Source organism: Aptenodytes forsteri, unplaced genomic scaffold, assembly GCF_000699145.1.
Source record: "Aptenodytes forsteri isolate BGI_AS27 unplaced genomic scaffold, ASM69914v1 Scaffold81, whole genome shotgun sequence".
In the NCBI taxonomy this organism is placed as follows: domain Eukaryota; kingdom Metazoa; phylum Chordata; class Aves; order Sphenisciformes; family Spheniscidae; genus Aptenodytes; species Aptenodytes forsteri.
In genome coordinates, this window is record NW_008795259.1 from 4,347,143 (window position 1) to 4,372,584 (window position 25,442).

At 39.8% G+C, this 25,442-nt stretch overlaps 1 protein-coding gene across 1 annotated transcript in view; it reads right to left on the reverse strand.

Annotated features, from left to right (window-relative positions):
- The window catches only part of GMDS (GDP-mannose 4,6-dehydratase), a 369,080-nt gene extending 345,893 nt beyond the window's left edge, over nt 1–23,187 (reverse strand). The window contains exons 1-4 of the mRNA XM_009279237.1: nt 23,176–23,187; nt 22,447–22,491; nt 18,670–18,757; nt 14,056–14,165 (exon numbers count right to left, since the gene is read on the reverse strand). Coding sequence (XP_009277512.1) covers nt 14,056–14,165; nt 18,670–18,757; nt 22,447–22,491; nt 23,176–23,187 — 255 coding nt within the window. The remainder of the gene's footprint in view (nt 1–14,055; nt 14,166–18,669; nt 18,758–22,446; nt 22,492–23,175) is intronic.
- Nucleotides 23,188–25,442: the final 2,255 nt, after the last annotated feature.

Below are 25,442 nucleotides of genomic sequence, written 5' to 3' on the forward strand. Positions count from 1 at the left end.
AACCACCAGACTGCTCCTCCTCTTGCTCTAACTACATTTTTGGAGTCCGAGTCTATTGCCAAAGATGCTTGATACAGCTCCACTTCAAAAAAGTCAGAGCGATAAAAGCTGATAGAAGTTGAGGAGTTCTTCATGCAACGGCAGACAGTACTGAGCTTTTAAAAAAAAAGTTTTTTCCAAGCAATCTGCTGTTATGTAAAACATACCTAACTTCTCTGCAAAGCAAGTTGCATGTTAGGGCACAAACACTGATAAAGATGTTCTCTCTCTCCAGACCCAAGTGTTTCGTACAAGCAGGGAACGCTCAGTTGTTCCTAAGTTACAGCTCTTCACCACCTCTGAAGAGAACCGAGAAATTTCCTGAATAACTGCTTTCTGCCTGCTAAAATATATCACAGCAGCATCACAATAAGATTAAACTGCAGCAACGCTATTTAAACTGATCTGATTCCTAATTCAGATGGATTATCAATAAATACCAGATGTACACTGTTTACAAAGTAAACAATCGTCTCATTCACAGGAGACGCTCCGTTAAGACGGAATATTCTATACAGATTCCCTTAAGATCATTGCTATAAACAGAGAAACGAACAGAACATCAAGTGATCCTAAACATCCCAGAATGACAACTTTTATTTTTTCCTAACCAATATATTTTTCAGCATGGCTAAATTGAGCAACTATGTCTATTCCCAACATCCACAAAATTTATTGACACTAATGAAGTAGCAAAAGAATCTCGTTACAGTTCTGGAACTCAAACAAATTATGTTTCATCTTCAATTTCTAAAATGTTCAAGGAAAAACAGAAACTTGTGTCCATGGACTACTGCAACAGCGGAATTAGTCCCCGCTGATATGTGTCCTGTCACTCCTGACCACGCAGCCGTTCTAAATCACAGGTTCCGTGAGCTTAAATGTGCACGTCTCACTGCAACAGTTCTTTGACAGAAGTGTTTTGTGTGCTTTAAGTTGTCTATGCTGTTTTACGCTGTAAGAAAATAAGCAAAACCATTTTTACCCCAGAAAATATTTTATTTCTCGTTTTGCATGCCTGTAAAACATACCGAGTAGCTTTTAGACGCACAGTGCATTTCTTCCACAGATGAAGGAAGTCGAGAGGATACACATACATTTTTAAAGCTGCATAAACCACAAAGCCAAACCTACACAGAACAAAGAACAAATCTAGCGTTACTCAGCAAGAAGACTAGAAACATGCACACACACATACACCCCAGCAGTCCTAATAATCCTAAAGGAAAAAAAGAAATACTGCTTTGTTATGCAAATACACCATTTCAAAATTGAGAAAATTAAGTGATGTCATTCAAGCTAATATCCTTACCTCAATGGAAAAGAGGCAAGAGACAACAACAATCCTCCCTCCCCACCAACCCCCTCGCAAACATTTATTTCAGTGAGGTTTGGCTTAAATAGGAGTCTGTAGCACTTAGCCCCAAGAAGAATTAGAGAGAGTGTTTTGGAACTGCTTATTTAAGAAAGTTAGCATTTGTTCTGCCAACCTAATTTATCTGAATAATCAGTGCAATGCATGTATTATTGCATATTCACAGATTTTTCACAGATTCCATTTCTAGTGTTTAGAACAGCAACTTAGTAAGTGGTTTCTAAAAATATAAAGATACAACCATCTTCTTTCTTCCAAGAATTTAATAAGCCTCCGTGGAAGCGCGTTCAGAGGCACAATAAAAATTTTAAAACATGATATACCAAATTAATTTAATACTTAGCAAGAGGAAAAAATGGATTCAGATAGTTTCATATTATTACTCATCCAACAGATCACATCCATTTCCTTCATTTAATAGCAGTGCTTTACGAGTGTTCAAATAGCAGATATTGTATGATTGTTATAGCAACGTTTCTTAAATTGCCACTTTCATTTTAAGACATTAAATAAAAATTAAAAAGCCCAAACCAAAACACATGCGGACCCATTCATCCAGCTGCATGAACAGTAATTTAACCATAATGAAAAAGCTCCAGAAGTCAGAGCTATTATATTAGCACTTTCTATAGTGTATGATGGACGATACTGAAAATCACCTACACTCCCATAGACCTGCGTTACCCTCTGATCTCAGTAAATTGTAGCAGCTAGCGTGAGTTGCAACACTTCAAAGTGAATCAAATATGCTTTTCTTTAAAACTGTAATAAATAAATTACACGGTGGTTTGGTTTTCTTACTAGCCTGCTGAAGGGGGTGGATGGACCACTAAAATACCAAATTTGAGAAAAAGAAACATTATATTAAAAACAAGCAGTTATCAAAATAGAAACCTGCCAGGTATCACCAAGTTGTTGTAGTAATTTTTCAGGCAACTGGGTTAAAAAGCGTTTGTTTACAGAAAGTAAAACCCTAATGAGGTCCATCAGAAATATAAATGGTAAAGCTAATGCTCAGCCAGGATGGTTGCACTCAGAGCTGTAACAGAAATAAAATGTTTTGTAACTTTAAGATAGCACCCCATATTGACTTTTCCAGCCTTGACATAATTTCTAGACTGCTCTAGTCACACTATAATAATTTCTCAACTTCTTTTCTACCCTCCTACTACGATATCTTGAAATCCCAGGGCTTGAGCAATCATCGACATCAAAGCCTTCAATTCCACCTTTTGTTTTGGAATCATCCTACTACAAAATTTTGGATGCAGATGAGCATACAACAAAATATGTTAATGCCTAGATGACTGCAACTATTTTGCAGCCATTAATTTTGTACTTAATAAATACTAAGTCAGACACTGTACTACTTTTATTAATCAAACACTTCTAGAGACAGATCTGCAGCTTGACTCATTTTAACAGCAAATCTAATTTTGGGGATCAGAGCAGAACAGACTGCAGCTCTTTTTAGAAAAACGCTGACATTTGAGCAAACCTTACCAAAGAATGCTTGCCTGATTGAGGACTGACATTTCCTTTCTCTAACTTGCTTAACTAAAAAATAGGCATTCTAGCCAACTTCTACAGTACCCCAAGGCAGCTGTATATCACTTTCAGTTGCAACTTGTGAATACTTTCTTTTTCTTCCTGTCTCTTTATTTTGACATGCATATTATGTTAGCTGATTTCAATCATGTTGCATGAGTGGATGACATACCTTAAAAGATTAAGTTTTGCCACCTGGGACTATTCCAGAAATTCAGTACTTTATAGCATCTCATACCCTTCTTCATCCTCTATGCGCCCGCATTATCAATAGTAGCTTTCTTTCTTATTTTATGCCTAACGACAAGTTGTTCGAGACTGCCGTTGATACAAGTCAGCTTGAAGTGTCATTCCCCTCTTATTCCCATTACAGGATGGAGCTGCTCCATTGTGTACAACGCTCTGCTGCCATCTATTTGACACAAGAAATACAACGCTGCAAAGGCCGCAACTGGTTTTGCCTTCCCTTTCCCCCAGCTTTCTCTTCCCCTGCAGCAGCTGTTAGAAGAAAACTTATCAGGGAAGTTTCCGATCACTCCTCCCCTCTCATGCCCAGATGCAGAAATCTCTTCAGCAATTACTTTTGCACTTAAAAATAGCTACAATTACAGCAGAGATTTGGTTATTGAAAATAAAAATAGAATTATATAATAAACCACTCTTCTCTAAAAAGGGGATCCAATTTAACAACCCTCTTCCATTTATAACCTCAAACAAGAGGTCAGTTCTAAAGCTTGCTTTGAAGCAATTATTTTAAAATCTGTAACTTAATTATGTAGCAACAGAGCTCACCGAGGGCTTGATTTCAACAACTATCCAAACCTAATTGGGGCCATGGCATTGAACGAACATGGATTCGCCGGCCATCCCCCTTCACTACACCAGGCTTAAAATTCAGAAGTCAGTTAGGAAGTCAAATTATGGAGCCTTAAAGCAGAAACCACACACAAAGCATGAGATGAAGGAGGTGGTACTTTATCCGTCATCGGGGTCACAAAGATAAACACCACTTCATTCATCACATCATTCAGCCTACTTTGTATGCGGCTGCACAACACAGGAACAGCAGTTAAAAAAAGTCCCTAACTTGCATTTGTAAAACATCATGCAAGAGACACCTACTGAAGCTGCAAAAAACTCAAAAGGAATGTGTAATCTTCAGTTACAGATTCATGGCAGCGTACATTCTGCTCTTTAATTACCAAGCCATATGGAAAAGTCCTGTTTCAGGGCTCAGTCTGGTCCTTTTCACATCCCTGATTAAGTACTCAAATACTTCATTTTTTTGCATGGTTGCTTTCCCGATACACTTAAGTAACATATTGGTAGAAATGTGCTTCAGCATTTACCCTGGAAATGATCCATAAGAAAAAACAACAAAATGAAAGGTTAAAAAAAGCAAAAACATAGCAAGGTATTCACACAAACTATAAGGTCACTGTGATACAAAAAGCATATGAACTCTTGTGTATTTTTCTATAGAGGGGGAAAAAAACACCCTACCTCAGAGCACGGGTAGGGAGAAAAGGAGGAGTTTTCTTGAGGGAGGGAGGGGGCAGGTAAGGAGAAAATGAGAGAGGTGGAATAGGAGATCACAGAGGTAATACCAGCCTGCAGCAGAAGTTGTGAGAGATCTTCTGTGGTACTAAAACATACCCATAAACATAACACCTTCATTTTCTCATTAGTATTGACATAAATAGTACTTGGTTTGGGGAGCAATTTCTTAATGCTCATATTTGCTAATACATACTAGTACCTCCGAGTGCGTTATTCCATTGTTCTTTTTATGTATTCGTAACACTTGCAGCCATAATACATATATTTAACTATTAAAGTTAATCTGTTTAATAAAATTAATAGTTGCACTAAGTTCCTTAGTAACACTTGGTTTAAATCTATTTAGTCTGACAATACAAGCTGCAATTACAAAGATTGTGTAAAGTTGCCATAAATATTTAGTGGACCAAGCGAAGAGACATACAAAATTCCAGTTGCTAGCTATTACTGGAATTACCTTTCTTTCTAGGCCACACACAAAATCTGTTTGAACAGGTACTGCAAGTGTTATATTAAAAAAATTGCCCAGAATAATTCAAGTGTAAAATTACCTAAAACCCGATTGCTTAAAAGGAATTAGATTACTTAAAGAGTTTAAGCTACACACAGCAGAACAACACATAGAAGCATTTGAAAGAAACACTTGAGAGGCTTATTCTGCCCTCTGGTGCACTCCATCCCACAAGGACACAGCATCCTGCACAAAACCCAGGAAAGCATCCAAGCAACTCCAACAGCCTGAAGTTAAAGCAGTTAAAGGGTGTGCTGAGCTACATTAAGACTGTTCAGCACCTTACAGGATCATACCCTGGATGATACCAGCACGAGCAAAAGCAATAAAGCATTCTGCAGGACAGAAGGTAGCCCAGCTAATTTTTATTCCTTTGTATTTACGGCAGAAAGCCTAATTACCCTGGCTAAGGACCAAGACCCCACCATGTAAAGCACCGTGTAAATACAGAATTTGCTGGTTTGCATAACAATTTCCTAGTGAGGCTGTGTTCACGAGGCTGGTGTTAGGAGCTGCCACCACCAGTAAAGAGATGGCAGGAGACAGACAGGTACCCAAGCATGCCACAGAACACGGTACCACAGGCCCATGCAGGGATCCTACGCTAATCAGAGGCAAGCCGGGGCAGTAGGTTCTATATTTATAGTCTTATAGCACAAATCAGGTTTGGAAAGTCACTTTTTGGCTAATAAAATGAACTGCCATACGTGCTAAATTAGAATTAATTTGATATCATCTTGCAACAATAAAATATTCTATAAAGCATAACTATAAAATTCTCTAACTCCATAAAACTAAGGTCTGTTAGGCTTATTTTTGCCTATGAGTAAGTCTTACTACATCTCTACAGAGTGCTGCTAATATTCTTTACAATTAACTAGATTAGATCTTGTTACACTGAGCAGCTAAACTGCTGTTTTACAAAACAAAAAAATCCATTAATTTTCTCAGAAGGTGTGAGCTTCTGTGACATTCATAACAAGCTTAAAACCTGTGCAATAATATAACAGCACAACAATGCATACTGAACAATAAGAACCATGAGGTACAGTACATAAATAAAACATTTATTATGCAAGTTGTAATGCACAATTCTAAGCCTTGTTACTAATGCAATAGTGGAAAAGCTTTACAATTAATTCTTTGAATTATTTAGCCTGCAGTTTCATATAAGCAAGATTGTATCACATAAAAAAACAACTTTCACCATGAGGAAGCATTGCAGGATCGGAACCAAACCAGGTAAGTACACAGTTAGCATATAAACACATAAGTAGCATCATTAAGATTACTGGCTGGTATTTATGTGTGATAAAATCCACCCTACAAACTAGCGGGGAACATTCCTGTTTAACACAGACTACAATACTAAAACACGTCTCCAGCGCAAAAGAACTATTTTCAGAACTAATCTACCAAACAGACAATGGCAGCAATCACTAGAAGCTATTTTACTTCAGTGTTATTGAGATGGTTAAAAATAAGCCAAACCAAATTGAAGGGTTTTCAAAATAAGGATCCTAATAGAAAGCTGTTCTGTAAGGAGGGCACATTCCCTAATCTGGCTATTGAATGGCACGAGGACAGACCTTGAAAGGATCCCAGAACTCAACAATCAGGAGACTTCAGTTCTCAGTCCTGACTTAGTTCTGGGATAAGTTATTTAAGCTTATGCCTTGACTTTCCGCAGAACTAAGTACTCACTGGATACATGCAGTGAAGTACATTCTTCATATGAGACGGCCTCAGAGTGACACCATCCTCTCCCATACAGGCTTTCTTATAGATGATTTTCAACTATACTAACTGCATGGATAGAAAGGCGATGAGGGAAGGGGACTGCCCCTATAATATCATTGATAAAACCTGCAGGAGAAAGTCAGCAATAGATATTTTTTAATTATTTGATTCACTTGTGTCCTAAACAGAAGGATGCCAGCTTCCATGCCATGACCCAAACACTGCCTTCCTCACCATAAAGTTGCACAGCACCATCTCCCTCCAGCAATTGTTCATAACCACAGTTACAACCACAGGAAGAAGCATCCCATAAAAAACTACGGTAGGAAATGAGAAAGAAGGCCCATTTCCTATAGGGTTCACGCTCCTCAGACCAGGAGTCGTCCAAGGACGCAAACAGGCTTTACAACATGACACAGTAGTAGATAAAGCTTTCTTTGGATAACAGAAAGAAATCTCACATTCATAGATCCTGGTCCTCATGAGGGACTTTCACCATCCTGATATCTGCTGTAGGGACAACACAGCAGGGCACATGCAATCCAGGAGGTTTCTGGAGTGCAATGATAACCTCCTGGCACGTGTGATTGAACAGCTCATAAGGGGAAATGCTATGAACATCCGATTCTTACAGTCAAGGAAGAACTGGTCAGGGCAGCCTTAGCTGCAGTGATCATAAGATGGTGGAGTTCAGGATCCTGAGAGAAGGGAGCAAGATAAAAAAGCAGGATCACAATCCTGGACTTCAAGAGAGCAGGCTTTTGCCCGTTCAGGGATCTGCTTGCTAGAGTACCGTGGGATACAGCCCTGGAGAAGAAGAAGAGTCCACAAGACCTGGCTGATTTTCAAAGATCTCCTCCTCCAAGCTTAAGAATGGTCCATCCTGACAAGTATGAGATCAAGCAAAGGTGGCAGGAGGCCTGCATGACGAATAAGGAGCTCCTGACCCAAGCATAAAAAGGAGATGTATAAGAGGTGGAAGCATGGACAGGCAACCCAGGAGGAATACAAAGAGAATGTTCAAGTAGGCAGGTATAGAGGTAGGAAAACCAAAGCCCATCTGGATTTGAATGTGGTGAGGGACATGAAGGGCAGCAAGAACTTCTGCAGGTCTATCAGTAGCAAAGAGACAATCAGTGAAAATGTGGGCCTGCTGCTGAACAGGGCAGACAACCTGATGACAAAAGACACTGAAAAAGCTGAGGTATCCCACATCCTCTTCACCTCTGTCTTCACTAGTAAGGTTGACATTAAGAAATCACAGGTCCCCGAGACCCATGAGAAAGCCTGGAGCAATGAAAACTTACCTGTGGTAGAAGATGATCAGGGGAACATTTATACAAACCAGACACACACCATAAGACCTTGTGGGATGCATCCATGAGTGCTGAATGAGTTGGCTGATGCCGTTGCAAAGCCACTCTAGTAAGGTCATGGCAATCAGGGAAGGTTCCTGACAACTAGAAGAACGGAGACGTCACTGCTATCTTCAAGAAGGAGGATCTAGGGAACTACAGGCTGGTCAGCTCACCTTGATCCCTGGGAAGGTGATGGGGCAACTAATCCGGGAAACCATTTCCAAACATATGAAGGACAAGAAGGTGATTGGGAGAAGTCAGGCATAGATTTATGAAGGTGAAATCATGCCTGACCAACCTGATAGGCTTCTATGATGAGATGACTGGGTTGGTGAATGAAGGAAGAGTAGGCTAGATAAGTGGACAGTGAGGTGGATTGAAAACTGGCTGAACTGCTGGGCTCAGAGTGTTGTGATCAGTGGCACAAAGTCCAGCTGGAGTCCAGTCACTAATTGTGTACCCCAGGGGTACACAATGACCTTGACAGAGTGCATCCCCAGCAAGTCTACAAATGTTACAAAATTGGGAAGAGTGGTTGATAATGCCAGATGGGTATACTGTCCTTCAAAGGGATCTCAACAGGCTGGAGAAATGGGCAGAAGGGATTTCCTTGAAGTTCAACAAATGGAAGTGTGAAGTCCTGCAACTCCAAAGGAATAACCCCATGCACCAGTACATGCTGGGGGCTGACCAACTGAGAAGGAGCTTGGCAGAAAAGGGCCTGGGGTTCCTACTGGACACAAAGTTGACCATGAGCCAGCAAAGAAGGCCAACAGCATCTTCAGCTGCATTAGGATAAGTGTCACCAGAAGATCAAGAGAAGTGATCTTTTGCCTCTACAGTGCTGAGTGGTGAGACCACTGTGAATTATGGGCTCCCAGTACAGACGTAACAGACCTGCAAAGGGCCACAAAGGGCTGAAGGATTGGAGCATCTGTCAGATGAGGAGAGGCTGAGAGAGCTGGGTTTGTTTAGCCTGAAGAAGGCTCAGAGGGGGATCTGACTGATGTGTATAAAAATACCTGATGGGTGGTAGGAAGAGTAAAGATGACTGAGACAGACTCTTCTCAGTGGTATCCAGTGACAGGAGGTGAGGCAATGGGCACAGATTGAAATACAGGAAATGCCATTTAAAAATATGAAAAAAAGTTTGTGGTGGTGAGTGTTGTTTTTTTACTGTGAGGGTGACGGAACTGCATGGGTGAGGGAACAAGTTGCTCAGGGAGGTTGTGGAGTCTGCATCCTACTTAAAACTTGACTGCACAAGGTCCTTTGCAACCTGCTCTAGCTGACTCTACTTTGAGTAAGGGGGTTGGACTAGACAGTCTCCAGAGGTCCCTTCCAACCTTCAACCATTCTGTAAAATTATATGATGTAAACTTTTGCTTGTGTATTTCAAGTTTCCCCTCCCTGCAGCAATCCCACTTTCCCACCACCCAGCATGCAAGCTATAACTTCAGGATGCAGCAGAGACACATGAGCACAGGTTTTTACATAAGCTGGAATTTTCCTCCATAGGCTCTGAAGACCTTGTTGCTATTTTTTTGTTTCTTCATCTTCCCTGCTGCCACTTCACCCTCCATGCAGCATGAAAACAGACAGTCACATTAACAGGCATGGGGTTGAAATCAATTAGTAGTTCATAACATGTTTGGTTCACAGACCTGCTCTATGACTCTACTTTGAGTAAGGGGGTTGGACTAGACAGTCTCCAGAGGTCCCTTCCAACCTTCAACCATTCTGTAAAATTATATGATGTAAACTTTTGCTTGTGTATTTCAAGTTTCCCCTCCCTGCAGCAATCCCACTTTCCCACCACCCAGCATGCAAGCTATAACTTCAGGATGCAGCAGAGACACATGAGCACAGGTTTTTACATAAGCTGGAATTTTCCTCCATAGGCTCTGAAGACCTTGTTGCTATTTTTTTGTTTCTTCATCTTCCCTGCTGCCACTTCACCCTCCATGCAGCATGAAAACAGACAGTCACATTAACAGGCATGGGGTTGAAATCAATTAGTAGTTCATAACATGTTTGGTTCACAGTAATTAGGGGTCAGTATTTGATGCAGATAAAACCACAAAATAATCAGAAATGAGTAAGTTCTTTAATTTTGCCAGCATGGGGAAAGAGGAGACTAAAGGTTTCCCAAGACTGAGGGGCTTTCTCTTTGGAGAGCACAAAAATATAGAAGGAAAAATGGAGGAGCTAGATATAAAGCTGAATTCAATAGACAAGTGTAAAGAGATCCTTACTCGAGTGAGGCATTATATGCTAAAAGCCCCTTGATTTTTACATTTCACCTTTCAGCTAGCAGTGGTAGGGTTTCCTTCTTAAAATTAATTTCTGCATGACTCCAAGCACCCATATGTCTGCAAGGACTTAAAACTAAATTAGAACTTAAATATCCCCTAAACTAAAGAAGAAAAAAAAACTGTATGCATCTTGCAAGGTGAAAAAAAACAAACTGAACATTTACTGGGTTTTTAAATGTAGTTACACGCAAGTAAGGTTTTAGTCTTCAGTAATACATCCATGCTGCATATGTAAGGAACAGCTGTCACAGAAAAGTAAACCTATTATTTTTGTATCTCATAAAACACATTCGCTATAAGATTTCTGGCAACAAATGCCAACAGTAAGTAGGCAAAATAACCTTCTACTACCCAGTACAATTTAAAGAAGTAATCTGAACAATTGTGGCTATCTGCACTACAGCCAAATGGGACTAGGCTATTTAATACATGACTACTAGGATAGCAATAGCGATAAAACCAGAGCCATTTCTTCAGGCCTACATTTAACTGCTCAGTACAACATGTTTCGAGTGCTGAAAGCAAGAGATCTTTTACTACAGTTACACTGCCTTTTTACTTCAGAAGTTTATAAAAAAAATATTTACCAGCTTCACCAGTTCAATACAACTCAAGACAAAAAACCTTACAGCACAGTCAAATACTGATGAGATCGCTTGTCCTTCAGAAAAAAATAAGATATGAACTTGTAACTATCTATGTGTGCGCATTTACTTAAACACTGTGCAAGAAGAGACATTTATATCATTTTAGCCAACCTAGCATTTGTATAATTGATTTTCAAGACATTCAGAGAGGGTATATGAATATAGAGTTATAGATAACAGAATTTAGATTAAGCCATCTGCATGCTACCTATACACAGTAATAGATTATTATTTAGAATCAATATACTGCAAACAATCACTCCCATGAAACCTAATTAAATGAAAACAAATCATGGTCAGCACACCAGACTCCCAAAGCACCAAAAGCCAAAGCAGCAGGACGTATAAAGACTGGATAGAGAAAATGAGGCTAAACTGTTTACTTAGTAACGATGAAGTGAATATGCTACTGTTTTCTGAACATCCAATGGAGAAGCTACAGTGCCGAGAGCTAATCCCCATCTCTCACCAAAACAGACAGGAATGCACGCTGGATAATTTGTTCCTGCTGATGATATCATTCTGTTAAGTTTACTGTTTTTAATAAGGAACAAGTTTCAGTCTTCTCTCACTTTCTCCCGTGTACAAGATCAGATCAGCCTCTCAGTGACCTACTTTATGAGTCATATTCCTCACTATTTATGATTCAGAAAAACGTCTTCTCTGACAGTATTTCCCAGACTACTGTGGGTTCATTCCAAGAACCAATTTCATCTTCATTGGTTTCCTACAGGAAACCAGACCAACTTCCTATTATTTTATTTTCCTTCATTTCAGCATGGCTCACAAACTAACTGGAAGTGAGAGCGATAGAAAACTTTATTCTGCATAAACACAAGCCAACATAAACACCACCAAAAAATACTGAAGATGTCACTGGTTCAAAGTCACCAGAATGTGAAGCAAGCTAAGATTAGTTCTTTTCCCTCCTTCACCAAACATGATGCACACAGCAAAACCAGTATGTTCACATAACCAAAGTTTAATGGTAAGAGCTGTTCAGGTCTCTGGTGAAGACATTCACCCCTAACCGGTGGCCAAGTTCTACTCCCTCTCCTAACATTGGGAATTATTTTAAAATGGTAAGCACTGTTGGACTGCATTTAAGTCCCATTGATACCATAGTCAAGTCCCCCAACCACCTCAGTCAACAGACTTGGGGGTGCCTAGATTCTCTCAACTGCAACAACGGAAGTATTAATGGAGATGCTAGGAAGCAAAATAAGCACACCCTGAAGAAGTCCCTGAAGACTTCCAATAGGACTTCTAACATTGCCTAAGTATTGGCCTGCTGCATTCAGGCTAGCTTTTAAGAAAGTCATTTTGATGTCTCCTCATTGTGCTCCAAGGCACATTAGATGTCCAAAAGCCAAGGCTCTGTGCCAGATCTGCATTGGCTCAAAATGTTCATGCAGTGAGATACTGGAGGAATAAACTTTCCCAGAGCGCACGGCAGCGTCATGCAAGCACCTATAGCAGCATCACCACCGCCGCCCCTTCATGCCCTCCCAGCGCTGTGATTTAAGCTGTTGGCAGCTGCAGCAGCCACATGGAGATAGTTTGGGACTACAACATTAGTACCATGCTAACACCACCTAAGGGACACAAGAAATTTCCATGGAGATTGTTATCCAATGCACTAGTTCAAGAAAAGAAATGCTGGAACACCTAGCTGTGGACTGCAAATACCCAGCAAGGTTTGCTGGCTCAGGTTTCACTCTGCAAAGCAGCAGTTAAATTGCCTTCTGGACCAAAGCTGCCCTTGGACTCATGTAGCCTTGTTCTTATACTGCTGTACCTAAGCTAATAAACCCAGAGTCATGTTTAGCACAGAGCAAACTGGATAATCCAATCACGCAAGCAATTTAAAAGCAAAATTATTCTCATTTCATCTCTATATTCTGCTGCTTGCCTTGTCAATAACTGCAGTCTTTCAACATGATTTCCTCTTGCTGGGTTTTGAGGCTTACAGAGTGATAGGAACAACACATTGCTCTTTGTAAGAAGGCTGATTTATGAAACTAAAGCCAAACTGATTTTCACGTGGCTTAAATGCTCCTTCAGTTCTCACCTCAAGAGAGGCCAGGGAATATTGCCACTTAAGAATACTTTCACATTGCACACCATAAAGACAGGACATATGACTGACACACAATTTATTTCAATGACAATTTGCTACCTGGCCATCAGTTTCAGTCTGTAATCATGAAATGAAGTATGAATGAAGTTTCTGCAAGTAAATAGAGGTCAGTTGTTTGTAAATCGAGCTTTTCCATGATATAGCAATGTAGCTTAACATATGTAAAACAAATTAAAATTATCCTCTCTACTATTCATTTGCTTTCTTTATGATGCAGCAGTACTTGCCAGGGTCAAGTTACTTATCTTCAACAGGTGTTTTTTGTTTCAGTTTCTATAACTTGATTCTTCAAACCAAAAACCCAGAAATGTTATAATACTGCAAGTAGTAGCAAAGCTGTTTTCTCTATTTGTAGGTCACTCTTTCAAAGAATACCACCTGCATGAAAACTGGTATAGGCGAAGCCTTTCTAGAAGTGATGCACTCAGATACATGTGTTGATTTTAATGCAAACAGAATAATGTGTTTCTAAGCGCTGTTTGGCCTAACACTGCATAACTTCTCCACTAGGACCGATCAGCAGCAAACTCTACAGCAGAAGTTGTTTCATACGGTAGAAAAATCAGATTTTTAAAATGTGTGGATTTTGTTGATAATGACAATTTAACCTCACTTATTCTGACATCTCAATATACATTCAGTAGCAAGACTCATGCAGTAATTCAGCGCCACAGCAGACACAGCTATCTTGATTTAAGGCAGTGTTTACCTGTCAAAGTTAGCAGTTGTTAAAATGGCTATAAATGCTGCAGTCTAAAATAATCAAAGCAGTATACCACCACCAACGCACATTCACAATTCTCAGTGCTAGAAGCTACTCACCTTGACATGGCTTTGAGCTCCCAGGTTGTATATCTCAGTGGGTTTGACTTCATTAATGATCTTCACCAGGCAGGTGCTGTCCGTAAGATCACCATAGTGCAGCTTCATGTCTTCAGAGTATAAGAACACAGAATTAATACACTTTAGTCCCAGAACAATACGGCATTATTGGTCCAAATCCTATTCCAGGTTTAAAATCCAAGTGAACATTTATTCGAAAAAGTTGAGATCACCAGCTGAACAAGGTTTTGCTTCATTTTTTTCCCCTGCTTTAAGCACAAAATTTATTTCCCTGCAGGAGTAATGAATACCATTTCAGATTCTCTCTTCAATAATCTGATTTACCCAGCAACATTTATATTATTGGTTTAATAGTTCACACTTCAGTAACCCGGGTTGTATAAATTAGACCAATGTCATATACAGAATTTCAGCCACAAAATAAAAAAGTATTATTTTAGTTTAGGCTTCCAATCTTTCACTCACAAAGGTTTTTAATAACTTCTTAAGCATACATCAATAGCTTTCTCCTCCTTCCCAAAATGTTGCACATGTTTAAGTTCCTCACTGTGAATAATTTTACAACACAACAAAAATGCCTAAGGTACCTACAAGATGAACATTTAGATAACATTACAGTACAACCCACTGCATTTATTACTATTGTTTTTCCATTTAAAAAATAGATACACACTGGAAAGGAATTTCAGAGAACATTGTAACTGTCAATGAAACATGCTTCATATTACACACCAAAATCTCGAATGTGGTTAGATAAAATCAGTCACACAGCTGTTATTTATCCTTTCCCAACTGAGTTGCTTTCTAATTTGTGTGTGAAAAAGTAGGTAAGAGCATGAGACCAGCTCCTGTCAAAATTAAAAGAGCAGGTTGCGATGGCTTATCAACTTTTTCTTGGTTTCAGGACCTTGACCTGTCAAGAAATTATTCCAGAAGTGAAATTCATTCTGATAAAACAGGTCTCATTTTCCTCTTATTTTTAAAAAAAATAAAATCATACCACCATACTGTTATTCACATATCTATTCAAGAAAAATCTTGTTATAACTATTGATAAATTAGCTGTTTACATTTACTTGCCATATTTATGTAGATTTTCATTTGATGTTTTTGACCTTAATAAATTTATGTTTATATTGCCCTATCTCCAGGAAAAAGAAGAAATTCCAGTACAGTTTACCAGTCTTCCCATTTGACAATGATCACCATTTTTTTGGGGCTGTATCATCTACAGATATAATCAACTTGATTTTTTTTTTCTTTTTATTAATCCTGAAACCAAGAAATACAAGGTTTATTACAAGAGACTACCATATGAATCCACAGTACATTTTTTAAAGTGCTGTAAAGAGATGTGAACTTTGTTTTTATTTAAGCTGTTTTGGGAGTTTTTTAATTTTTTTTAACAGTTTAAGGCAGCAAGGAAGTAACAGATCACGCAGTTCTCAGGTGTTCAGCTTTGCACATTCCTATTTAACAGGTACTTGAGGCTCTTCAGGTTGATAAAGTGATACAGCCCAGCAGGTCACAGTATATTCTTGAAATCTGCTTTTACATCCACATTGCTTGAAAAGGACAGCTCTGAAGATACTTCAGGATCCAAGTTGAAGCTGTGGCTAACAGGTAAGGGAATGGTAACGCAACTTCTTTTTAAAAGAAGAGATAACTGTGATTATATGAGGGCTGGCAAGCAGGTTATGACCCTTTTTGTGCATACACATCAATTATCCATGGTGTGGGCTGCCTTTATTGCTGCCACCAGTTCTATACAGGCTGTGCTGGAACACCACCACATTTCCACTCTATGGAATGCAACTGTCCTGCTTCCCAAATGAAATTCAATACACGAAACCAGTTCTGCCTGTGGGCCACAGCATGCACGAGATCCCAAATGGTTATAGGATAAAACTATTTGGATATTGGTGTTAACCTGCAGTCCTCAAAACTGTTGGTGTCCAGACCGCCTTAACAACTGCTGCATTTTTCTTGCAACACTAAATAGAGACCAAGAGCAAGCACCACCTAACCAATTTCTCTGATGGCAGTTACCACCTTTTTCAGGACAACTCTGTGGGCTGGTGGGAGCAGGGAAGAACCCAAATGCATTATCCTTTCTGCACCAGAAAAGAAAGCTTCCCCTAGGCAACAGGGGACCCTCTTCTTCCTCTGCTTACCTTGGCTGGGAGTTAAACAAAATCTCCCTGCCAGCTGAGCCAGCCTTTCAGAGAGGATGGAGCAGAGGACACTGTTACAAGAGGGGGCCCAGGGAGCAGCAGCAGCTCTGTAGGAGCTTTAGAGCCTGAAAGAGCAACAGGTTCCTCTCCAGCCTAAGCAGCAGCTGAGCAGGAAAGAGGTGCCACAGCCAGGCTCCCTCTTCCTACATCCAGTTCTGCCACCATCCCCAGGCCAGAGAGCAGTCTCAGAGCTTCCCAGGGAAAGGCGGGCTGCCAGCTGGGCTGAGCCGAGCAAGAGATACCCTCCCACAACTACCTTTAATTTAAAGCTCTCAAAGGGGAATGCCCATCTTGGTCTACCATCAAGTCTTCAAAGCTTCTTGTCCAAATGGCTTTTTTGAAGGGGAGCAGGGCATGAGGCTCTGTTCGTTTTCTGACTCATTAAAAAAAGAGGTCTTTCAAGAGTAATAGGCTAAGTGGAAAGGCTTACTAGAAATGGGATTTGGTGCAAAGATTTATAAACACAGATCAAATGTCAAAACCTTTGGGTTTTAGTAATATTATCCAATCTAAAAACCTCCTTAGCAAGCAACAGTTGGAGGGCTTACTTCAGGAAACATCGTTTTCCTTCTTGCTCTCCCTACTTTTCTTTTTTGTATAAAGAGGTTCACTGTCTATGAAGATCATCATCTTGCAATGTGTAATCAATTCCTCATGGGAAGAACACATAAGGCAAAGACAAAACTAGGGTTTGCTCACATCAACCATTATTGCTTCTTTGCTTCCTCCAGTACTGCCTGGAAACCCATTGTTTCCAAACAGTTTCCATGGAGCAGCCTTTCCTGAGATTCCAAGTCCAATTCCTCCTCCTCCCATTCATATGGCTGCATTCCTCAGTTAAAGGAAAATGAGATAAGAAGTGGGGAAAAACATTTAAGGTCTGCTTTCTTCTTCCTTTCTTCAATCCCTTTCCTTAAATGTTCCTATACATATTTATCATGATCTACATTGTCTTCTCAAATCACTTTTCATATTCACAAGATGGTCCTCACAATGCACAGGTTCCTGTTTGGTTTCTTTTGCTTCATTTTACGTTGTGAGCCATGAATGTAAGTCATGGGAAATAGTTCTTACATTGTCCTTAACAGAAGCACAGGCTTCAGTATTCTTCATGAAGATATTTTATTCAATTTTACCCCTCCCTCAATCAGATATTTTAAGGAGCGATGTACAGTAAGTAGCAACTATTCACAGCAAATACCACTGAAGTCATGTCAGAAGTTAAATATTTTTTAAAAGTTACAAGCAAAGATCAAATGAAATCTAGAAGTTGCATTATATATTACAATTTGTTAAAATTAGGTTCTGTTTAAGCATGGTGGGAAGCAGACTTCAAAACACATGAGATTTATTTACGGCATAGAGATATTTAGTGTTAACAATACCTTAAACCAGACTATTTAGGACAGTGTCAGTCTGCACAACTCTACAAATATGCATAGTGTAGAGAACTATATGCTTGTTAAAATGTTCAATCCTTCTGCTGAACTGGAGCCGTCCAACATTTGAGCTTCTTCTCATTAAGTGACCAGTTAACCTTCTTTAAGATAAAATACTCAAACAATTTTTGCAAAGTGTACACTAAAGGTAATAATTTCAGCCTTCCAGATTATCATCAGTAACAAAGAATACAGTAAATTGTCAGCAAATTTCCAAGAGCAATGCCTTTCCTTCAGGAAAAAACAGGTAATCGTTTCCTTGGGTGCAGAAATTCAGAAGGTCCAAAGATTCATTCTTCCTGTCATCAGTAAGAACTGATCATGTCTTACTCATGCTGTCATACAGGCTGTCCCCAAACCTTCACCTCCATCAGGCACTAAGCAGCTCATGAGGAAACAGAAGCGGAGTGCTTAAGATAACTGCCTCAAAAAAACCCCATTTTACTGTTCTGATATCTCAGTGTTTTTAACCTCACATAGCTTTTTGCAGGCCCAGCCTTTTTCTAATTGCTACTGCCTAGCTAATTGTGAACTGTGTCAGCATTTCTATGCAACAGAAACTGCCTTCCTGGGCCTCCCTCATATTTTCCCCTCTTGGTAACTCACACACACAAGAGTATCTATACTTTGTGTCACGTTTTCATCAGAGAAAAATCGTCATTTTTCTTTCTGAGATACAGCAGCTAGCTAACACAAGCAGAGAAAAGGGAAGCTTAGCTATCAAGTGTTTCTGTTTGTTTGGTTTTTGTTTTAAATAACCAATCCTAAGCCAAGCACAGCTTAAAAATAACTACTCATTAATAACATTTAGGTAGAGGAAACTGGGATTCCCTTCCTGCTCCCGGGACCTTTCTCCACCAAACACATACCACAGACTAAAAAAAAAAACACACGCCTTAAATATAAAAACAAGGTCTTACTTCCTTCAATGTGAGCCTGTGGGTTCTTATAGAGATGTTCAATCCGGCCTGTATTAAAAGAACTAGACCGACGAACGATGCCATGCACCTGGGGATTGAACAAGGAAAAATATAAAAGGAAAGTGGTAAACATTAAAAGGAAAGTGTCATCATCACTCTTTTCATATACATGGGCCTAACCCTTATATCAGGTAATCAGAGCTTGTCTCTATTCCTAAAAGCAGACAGTTATCCAAATTGTAACAAAATACTTTGAGATGAGCTCTGATGCCGTCATGTTTATGTTAGTACCCTTGAGTAGTTTCACCTTCTCCCTTGTTGACACCACTAGCAGCCCAAGCATCATACACAGTACAGAAAACACACTGAATTGCCCTAGAGCACCATCTCCTAGTGAGTGAGACTTGCCAACATTACCGGAGTTGAAGCAGCAATATGTGAATCCCAAGATAACCACTTCTCCCTGGTTGCAGAGAAATCTTTCTGGAGCCAGAGATGATGGGCATGGAAAAAGCAGCAGCAGGAGATGGGGCTAGGGAAAGGAGAGAGGGGGCAGAGAGGAGAGAAGGGAAGAAAAAGACAAGGGGAAAGAAGGGGCAGCAGCTGCAAGGCCCAAATATATTTTAGAAAACAGCTGTTATTCACTTTCTGGGGTGTTGGAAGAACAGCCAGAACAGTCAGTCCTGTTTTGTGGACCTCATGAGTCAGTGTTCTCCGGTGGGTAACAAGACACACAGGCAAGCCTAAGGCCTGAAACGCAGGTTGGGAATTTCCTTTAACCAGCCATGATAAATAAGTCAGTGGAAAAAACCCACTGGTTCTGACTAACATTAAAGAAAAGCCTGTTTGTGTCTAATACATTAGAGAAATTGTTCAAACAGTGATCCCGTTTCCTCCTTATGTAAGATAGCCCCATGCCTGCTGCCAAAATTCACATTAGCTTAGGTTACCAGCTGCAGAAGTTGTGCCTGCACAAGTGAAACCAAGCTTCAGCATCTGACTGACTGTCCTCCACTTCTCCCTGACCTTTATTTCTGAAAGTGATCCCTTACACTTTGATGCACCCTACACTTGATTGGGTTGGGCCATCACTTTACTCTCTCACTTCATGTTAACTTGTACCTGAGAGAATATACCAGCAGGAACAGGCAGCGTTTGGGGGTTTGGTTTGGTTTTGTTTGGGGATTTTTCTTTTACACATAACACAAGCTATGGTTATTGACACAGAAAACACTTTTTATTTCACCTTAAGTCTGAAACTTAACTGAGTAAAAAGGTATGCACAACCGCAGAGTGAGACCAGTTTGCTGCTTTAAGAATTACACTTTGGTGGCAAGATCTCTAATAATAGCCGAATAGCTTTATCTTTACAACTTACAAGTCAAATTTATGACGCCAATTTCCTTGCATAAAATCTCTTGGGTGCCCAGCCACACAACAGGCTCACAACATACCTTGTTCTAGAATTCAAACGTTAAACTTCCCACAACTGAGTAAAATATTTGCATTTTGAGGATCAATGGGGAACTAAGAAACACGGCCCCCCAAAAGAAATTTCTATCAAGTAATGAATTTACAAAGATAAGTTTTCAAAGTTTTGTAGTTAAAAGCCCCATCAAAATAATTATTTATAGAATGTGTGGATAATTTATAGGGACATAAGGTTTACAGAGAAACACTTTCAAAAAAAGACATTTCCATAACAACTTCACTTTTGCAAAAGACGCTGGAAATATTGAGTACTCAAATTAACATCTGCTTTGCTGAGTAAAAATCAGACTTTGCAGTTTTAAAGCATCAAATTATTCTAAAGGAAGCTAACTGAAGTGCTCTACAACTCTTCTGGCAAAATTAAATATTTGGCTTAAAGTCCTGATGAGAAACTTCTTGAGCTCTCAATTATCTATCTCTGAATGAAGTCATGCTGAAATTCAAGTTCACACAAACAATTGACCAATAAGTCAAATCCTGCCAGCTCAAAGTTTGATGAAGGGTTGTGCTTGCAAGACCTTTGTGTCAGCTGAATGACTGTGATATCGGTCAAATGTTGGGTGAGATGTGCTAAATGCAGTCACCCCAGGACTTCAAAAAGTTTCAGCAAACAAACAAATCCAGAGAGCCTGTTGTATCCAGCGATAACAAGAAAACATGCAAACCCAGCTTTTTTTCTTTTTTTTTTCTCCCACTCCTCTTTCTGGTATGCACATACAAGAGAAAGAAAACCTGCCAAATGCTTAATCCATGACAGCAATATTACCGTAAAAAAAAAAAATGATGAAAGGTACCTTTGTCTGCATGGGACAGGTGAAATGCAAACTTTGTGACAAGCCAAAATGCGTGCAAACTGGTTAATCTAGTTAAGAATGTAAGATCAGTGGATTTTTCTCAATAGGGCTTGATCTTTAAATAGACTGAAATTAAAAAAAAAGTCAAATGAACCACCTTAGTTAGGGATGCAATCAGTTATCACATGTACTCTTGTGTTCGGTTATTCAGGAACAGAGGTCTCTAACTGGGAACACTGGAAAGAATTCCAACAAATAGATGGAGAACAGAGGAACAGAAGAAAAAAAAACCTTCTACCCAATTATTGTAACCTTTCTATTGTGGAAAGGGTTATATTTCATTTTAGTTGCAGTTAGCAGTTCCCAATTTCATTGTGGACTAGGAAAGAGCATGTGCTTTTGCCTTTAAAGCAGCAGAAGCAACCACAATGATATCTCTCTTCCCCAAATGGAATGGAGAAATAGTAAAAATAATCAATTTACAACTCTGGAAAACCAACACGAATAAGCAGATCAATCAACAAAGCAGGAGAAAGAATGGAATAAGCAAGGCAAGGTTAACCGCGTGCAAAAGCACGGAAAGCACAGACTGGCTGAGAAGAGACTTCTCACTAAGCTATGAATCAGTATTACAACAGAAGTAATAAAATCCAATATTAGAACGAGCATTAGCTTTTACTAAAAACCCAGAAAATACTACATTGTGGGGAGATTAATCTGACCACCCCTTTCCTTCCATTATCATACATTTTGGAAGCATCTTTCATGACTGAGAAGGCAAACATTCCCACATATATGCCCACAACAGTTCAAAACCATCAAATCATACCATAATAATGTGATTGTTGCTTGGCTGGGCCACAAAAAAAAGACATTTTTGCCAGGGAAAATTATGCAGCAAGAAGTAAGGAATCAGACTCCCTTTATTTTAAGGAAAAGGTAAATGAAAATCATGTGCTAAGCAAGAATATAATTATCCAAGAGAAGGGGTGGAAAGTAACACAATCAAAGTATATTTTTGGGTTTTGGGGGTGGTTTTTTTGCTTTTTAAACAGACACAGCAAAATGCAAGGTTTTCTTTGCTGAAGTATAACTGCCAAAATAAAAGGGCCTTTAGTGTGGAAAGAGAGAGGGGGGAAGAGAACAAACAAGAGATTCTTATTCCTTTATGTGGTACATTGCATCATAAATTATTCCCTAATTCCTTACAGTTTTGGCTCACACAGGTCGCTGCTTATCTGAGTTGGCGGGAAACATGCAAAGCAGCTATACCCTGAGGAGAAGAGGGAATCCACCAGTGGACGTTAGATGATAAATAGTACAATAAGCTGGCATGATTACAGGCCATGTTGCACATTCCTCTCTGGAGTTTTGATTTGTTATCTAGGGCTGGAGTGGAAAACATACACAGAGAAGGACAGAAGCAGAGGAAGCGGGAGCTGCAGCATCCAAACGACTCCATCAGCCTGCAGTCGGTCACCGAGTCACTCACCTCGTAGCCTTTTTCCAGCAGGAACTCAGCCAAGTACGATCCATCCTGGGAAGAATAAGATATAGGAAAATATTAGAAACATAGTGAGTGGGCCTGAGAGATTTGGACTGGTTAAGGTCTCAAAAAAGGGAAGAAAAAAAAAATTTGCAGCGAGTTGACTGGCTAACAAGCATATACTTTGATTTCTCCAGATTTATACACTCACCTAAAAATACTATAGATGCTTTTTGGTTTATTTTACATTAAGCAGCAGTATATTTTAAGATAACTTGCTTACAAATGCTGGTTGAGAACTCCTGTCTCTTGAATCTCTTCCCAAGTTACATTATAAAGTGCCTGGGGACGTCTTTCCAAAATATCCTAACCACAGTTATTGAATTTGAACTATTTTGGAGATAGGGAAGGAAAAACATTCTAGAAAAATCGGTGCAACCTTGGCATACTCTGCAAACCGACGTGCCTCTGTAGCACTGTCACACTTGCATCTCCCTTGCACACACGCTCCTTCCACAAGCCTTCCGAAGGCAACAATAATTCTGCCTCCCTGACCAACTGAGTTTTCAAAAACATCCCTAGCACACCCTATATTTATACTACAGAATACAAGCCATTTTCACATTTTATATGTTATTGAGGGTTGAGAGTTTGGGTTGGTTTTGGGTTTGGTTTTTTTTCCTTCCTTTTAAATCCTTGTCAACTTTAACTATTAAACTCCCAAAAAGCAAATACTTCAAAATACATGCTAGCGCATGTTTTCCTGAAATAAGATGATTTTCCTGGCATCACTATTGCCAGGATTACCAAATACAATAAGTCTTATTATCCTTACAAATGTGTATGCACCATCACAAACCCAGCAAAGTTTACCCCTCCAGAAGAGTGCACACTAACCAATTCAGCCCAAAGAGTCTGCAATTTTTCACTGACTTTTTGAACCAGTTGTTCCTTTAATACGTGAGAGTATTTCACCAGAGTCAATTGACTTGCTACAGAAAGACCACAAAAACACAAGATGCCCCCTATGCTTACATGTTTAACTCCGTTATGTGGATCTGCTCTGCCGTGATCATGGCCAGAGGCATTTAAATGTAAAACTAAACAGACATCTCTCTGGTCCTCTTTCTGAAAGCATGTTTCTCCAGAGCAACACCTCTCACCTCAGGTTAAATGAGCTTTTCTCATCTCATAGACAGCCTAAGGAAAATAACATACTGAAGTATGAAATTTGAGATGCACTAGGAGGTCCTAGAGCAGCAGGACTGCCGGTGGAGACTGCTTACTACACCGATGGCAAAATCATGCCTAAGTCTATGCAAAATGGCACGGTGCAGTGTACAGGGGGCATGTTGGTGTATGTTTAAAATTGCAGCATCAGAAAAAATGAGTGACTTTGGTATAAGTGTTTCATAAAGTCTTACACAGTGTAGAAGAGCTTGAAACCAAGAAAGTCTCAGCTTGCATACTTCTCCCACTACATGTGTATGTGTGTGTTCACATGACTTTGCAGTGCCATAACCCAACAGCCATCAGTCTATGACCACATGTGCCATGGCACGACTGGAAGAGTATATATTTCTGTACATCAAATGAAAAAAATAAGACTATCGGAAGGAGAAATCCAAAGAATAGGCAATGGAAACTGGAGAAACATGGGGGCAAAAGGCGGGGATGACAACTACCTTTAATGTAGTTGTCATCTTTTTCATTAGTAATTACTCCAGGATTTAGCAGAGGTGGATCAGAGGGAAGAAAACTTCCCAATTCTCCTTGGTTGCTCAGTCCACTAAAATAAATATATAAAATATAAAGGAGGTGAAAGTTGGAGACCCAGTGAGTGCAAAGGAGATGAAAAAAGAAAGGCTGTGATTACGTAGGAAGTTGATGGGAAACAGACTTGACTAGGATTGAACCCTGTCAATAAGGTCTTGTTCTTCTCACCCAGGCCATTGCTCAAACTTTCCAGTTGCCCTGGAACATTTTGAACCAGCAGTGGCACTCGCTTCCCCTGCGCTTCCTTTCCAGGTCTATCAAGTGATAGGGCAGGGCTTTACAATGAGTGGGAAACAGGCAGCAAGCGTGAAAGCTACTGGTTTCTGGCTCTAGCACAGCACAGCTGATTTACTGTCTGGTAATCGCACACAATGTGGATTCATGCTGTACTGCACGGCGATACTGTATCACACACGGCCCCCAGGTTTCACGTTTCCCTTCCTTTTCTTTTCAGTACAGCAGCTGTCAATGCAAACAGCAATCAGAACAGCAATCACAGTGTCGAAGAGTTTGCAGCTTGTAAGGATAGTGCAGTTTCCATCTTTTCCTAATGAGGTCAAGGAGTAAATAATATTAAGTAAGCTCTATTAAGTGATTTAAACCTTTATCCATAGAAGACTGGATTATGGAAATAAATTCTATTATCAAAGCTATTGACTTCAATTTATACTACAAACAGAGCTTTCAAGATTCAGGAATCGTTACACTGGGAAAGGAATATTAGAGGAAATAGGTGCTTAGCAACAAATCTCAATTTTTGTTAGGGTTAGCAGATTTTACTTTATTTGAGCCACATGCTGCCAGCCATATCCATTCCTGGTTTGCATCTGAGTAGGAATGGACCAGCATGAAGTGTATGACTTGGTCTGATCCATGAAGTTGGGAACTGGGGGGCAGGGTCTTCCCTTTTGTAAGAAATGCTTATAGTCACCTTTATCCAATTTCACTGAGTGTTTTACCCCAAGACTATCGGTCTAAATCATGTCCTCCTTAATACTGAAAAAAACAATAGCAGCTGAGGTAGCAGTGAGCACATACAACCAGCAAGGCATAGTATGCCCAGAGCCCAGTCTGATCACTGAGGTAGCTATAGGTACCCTACTCCCCAAAGTCAACCACAAAAGCAAGGTGAAAAAACACAGTCTATACAGATTGGAGTGCTTGGTTACTGTGTTCCCTCCACTGGGCAATATGCTATTCTAGTTTAGAAGTGTTGTCACATTTGA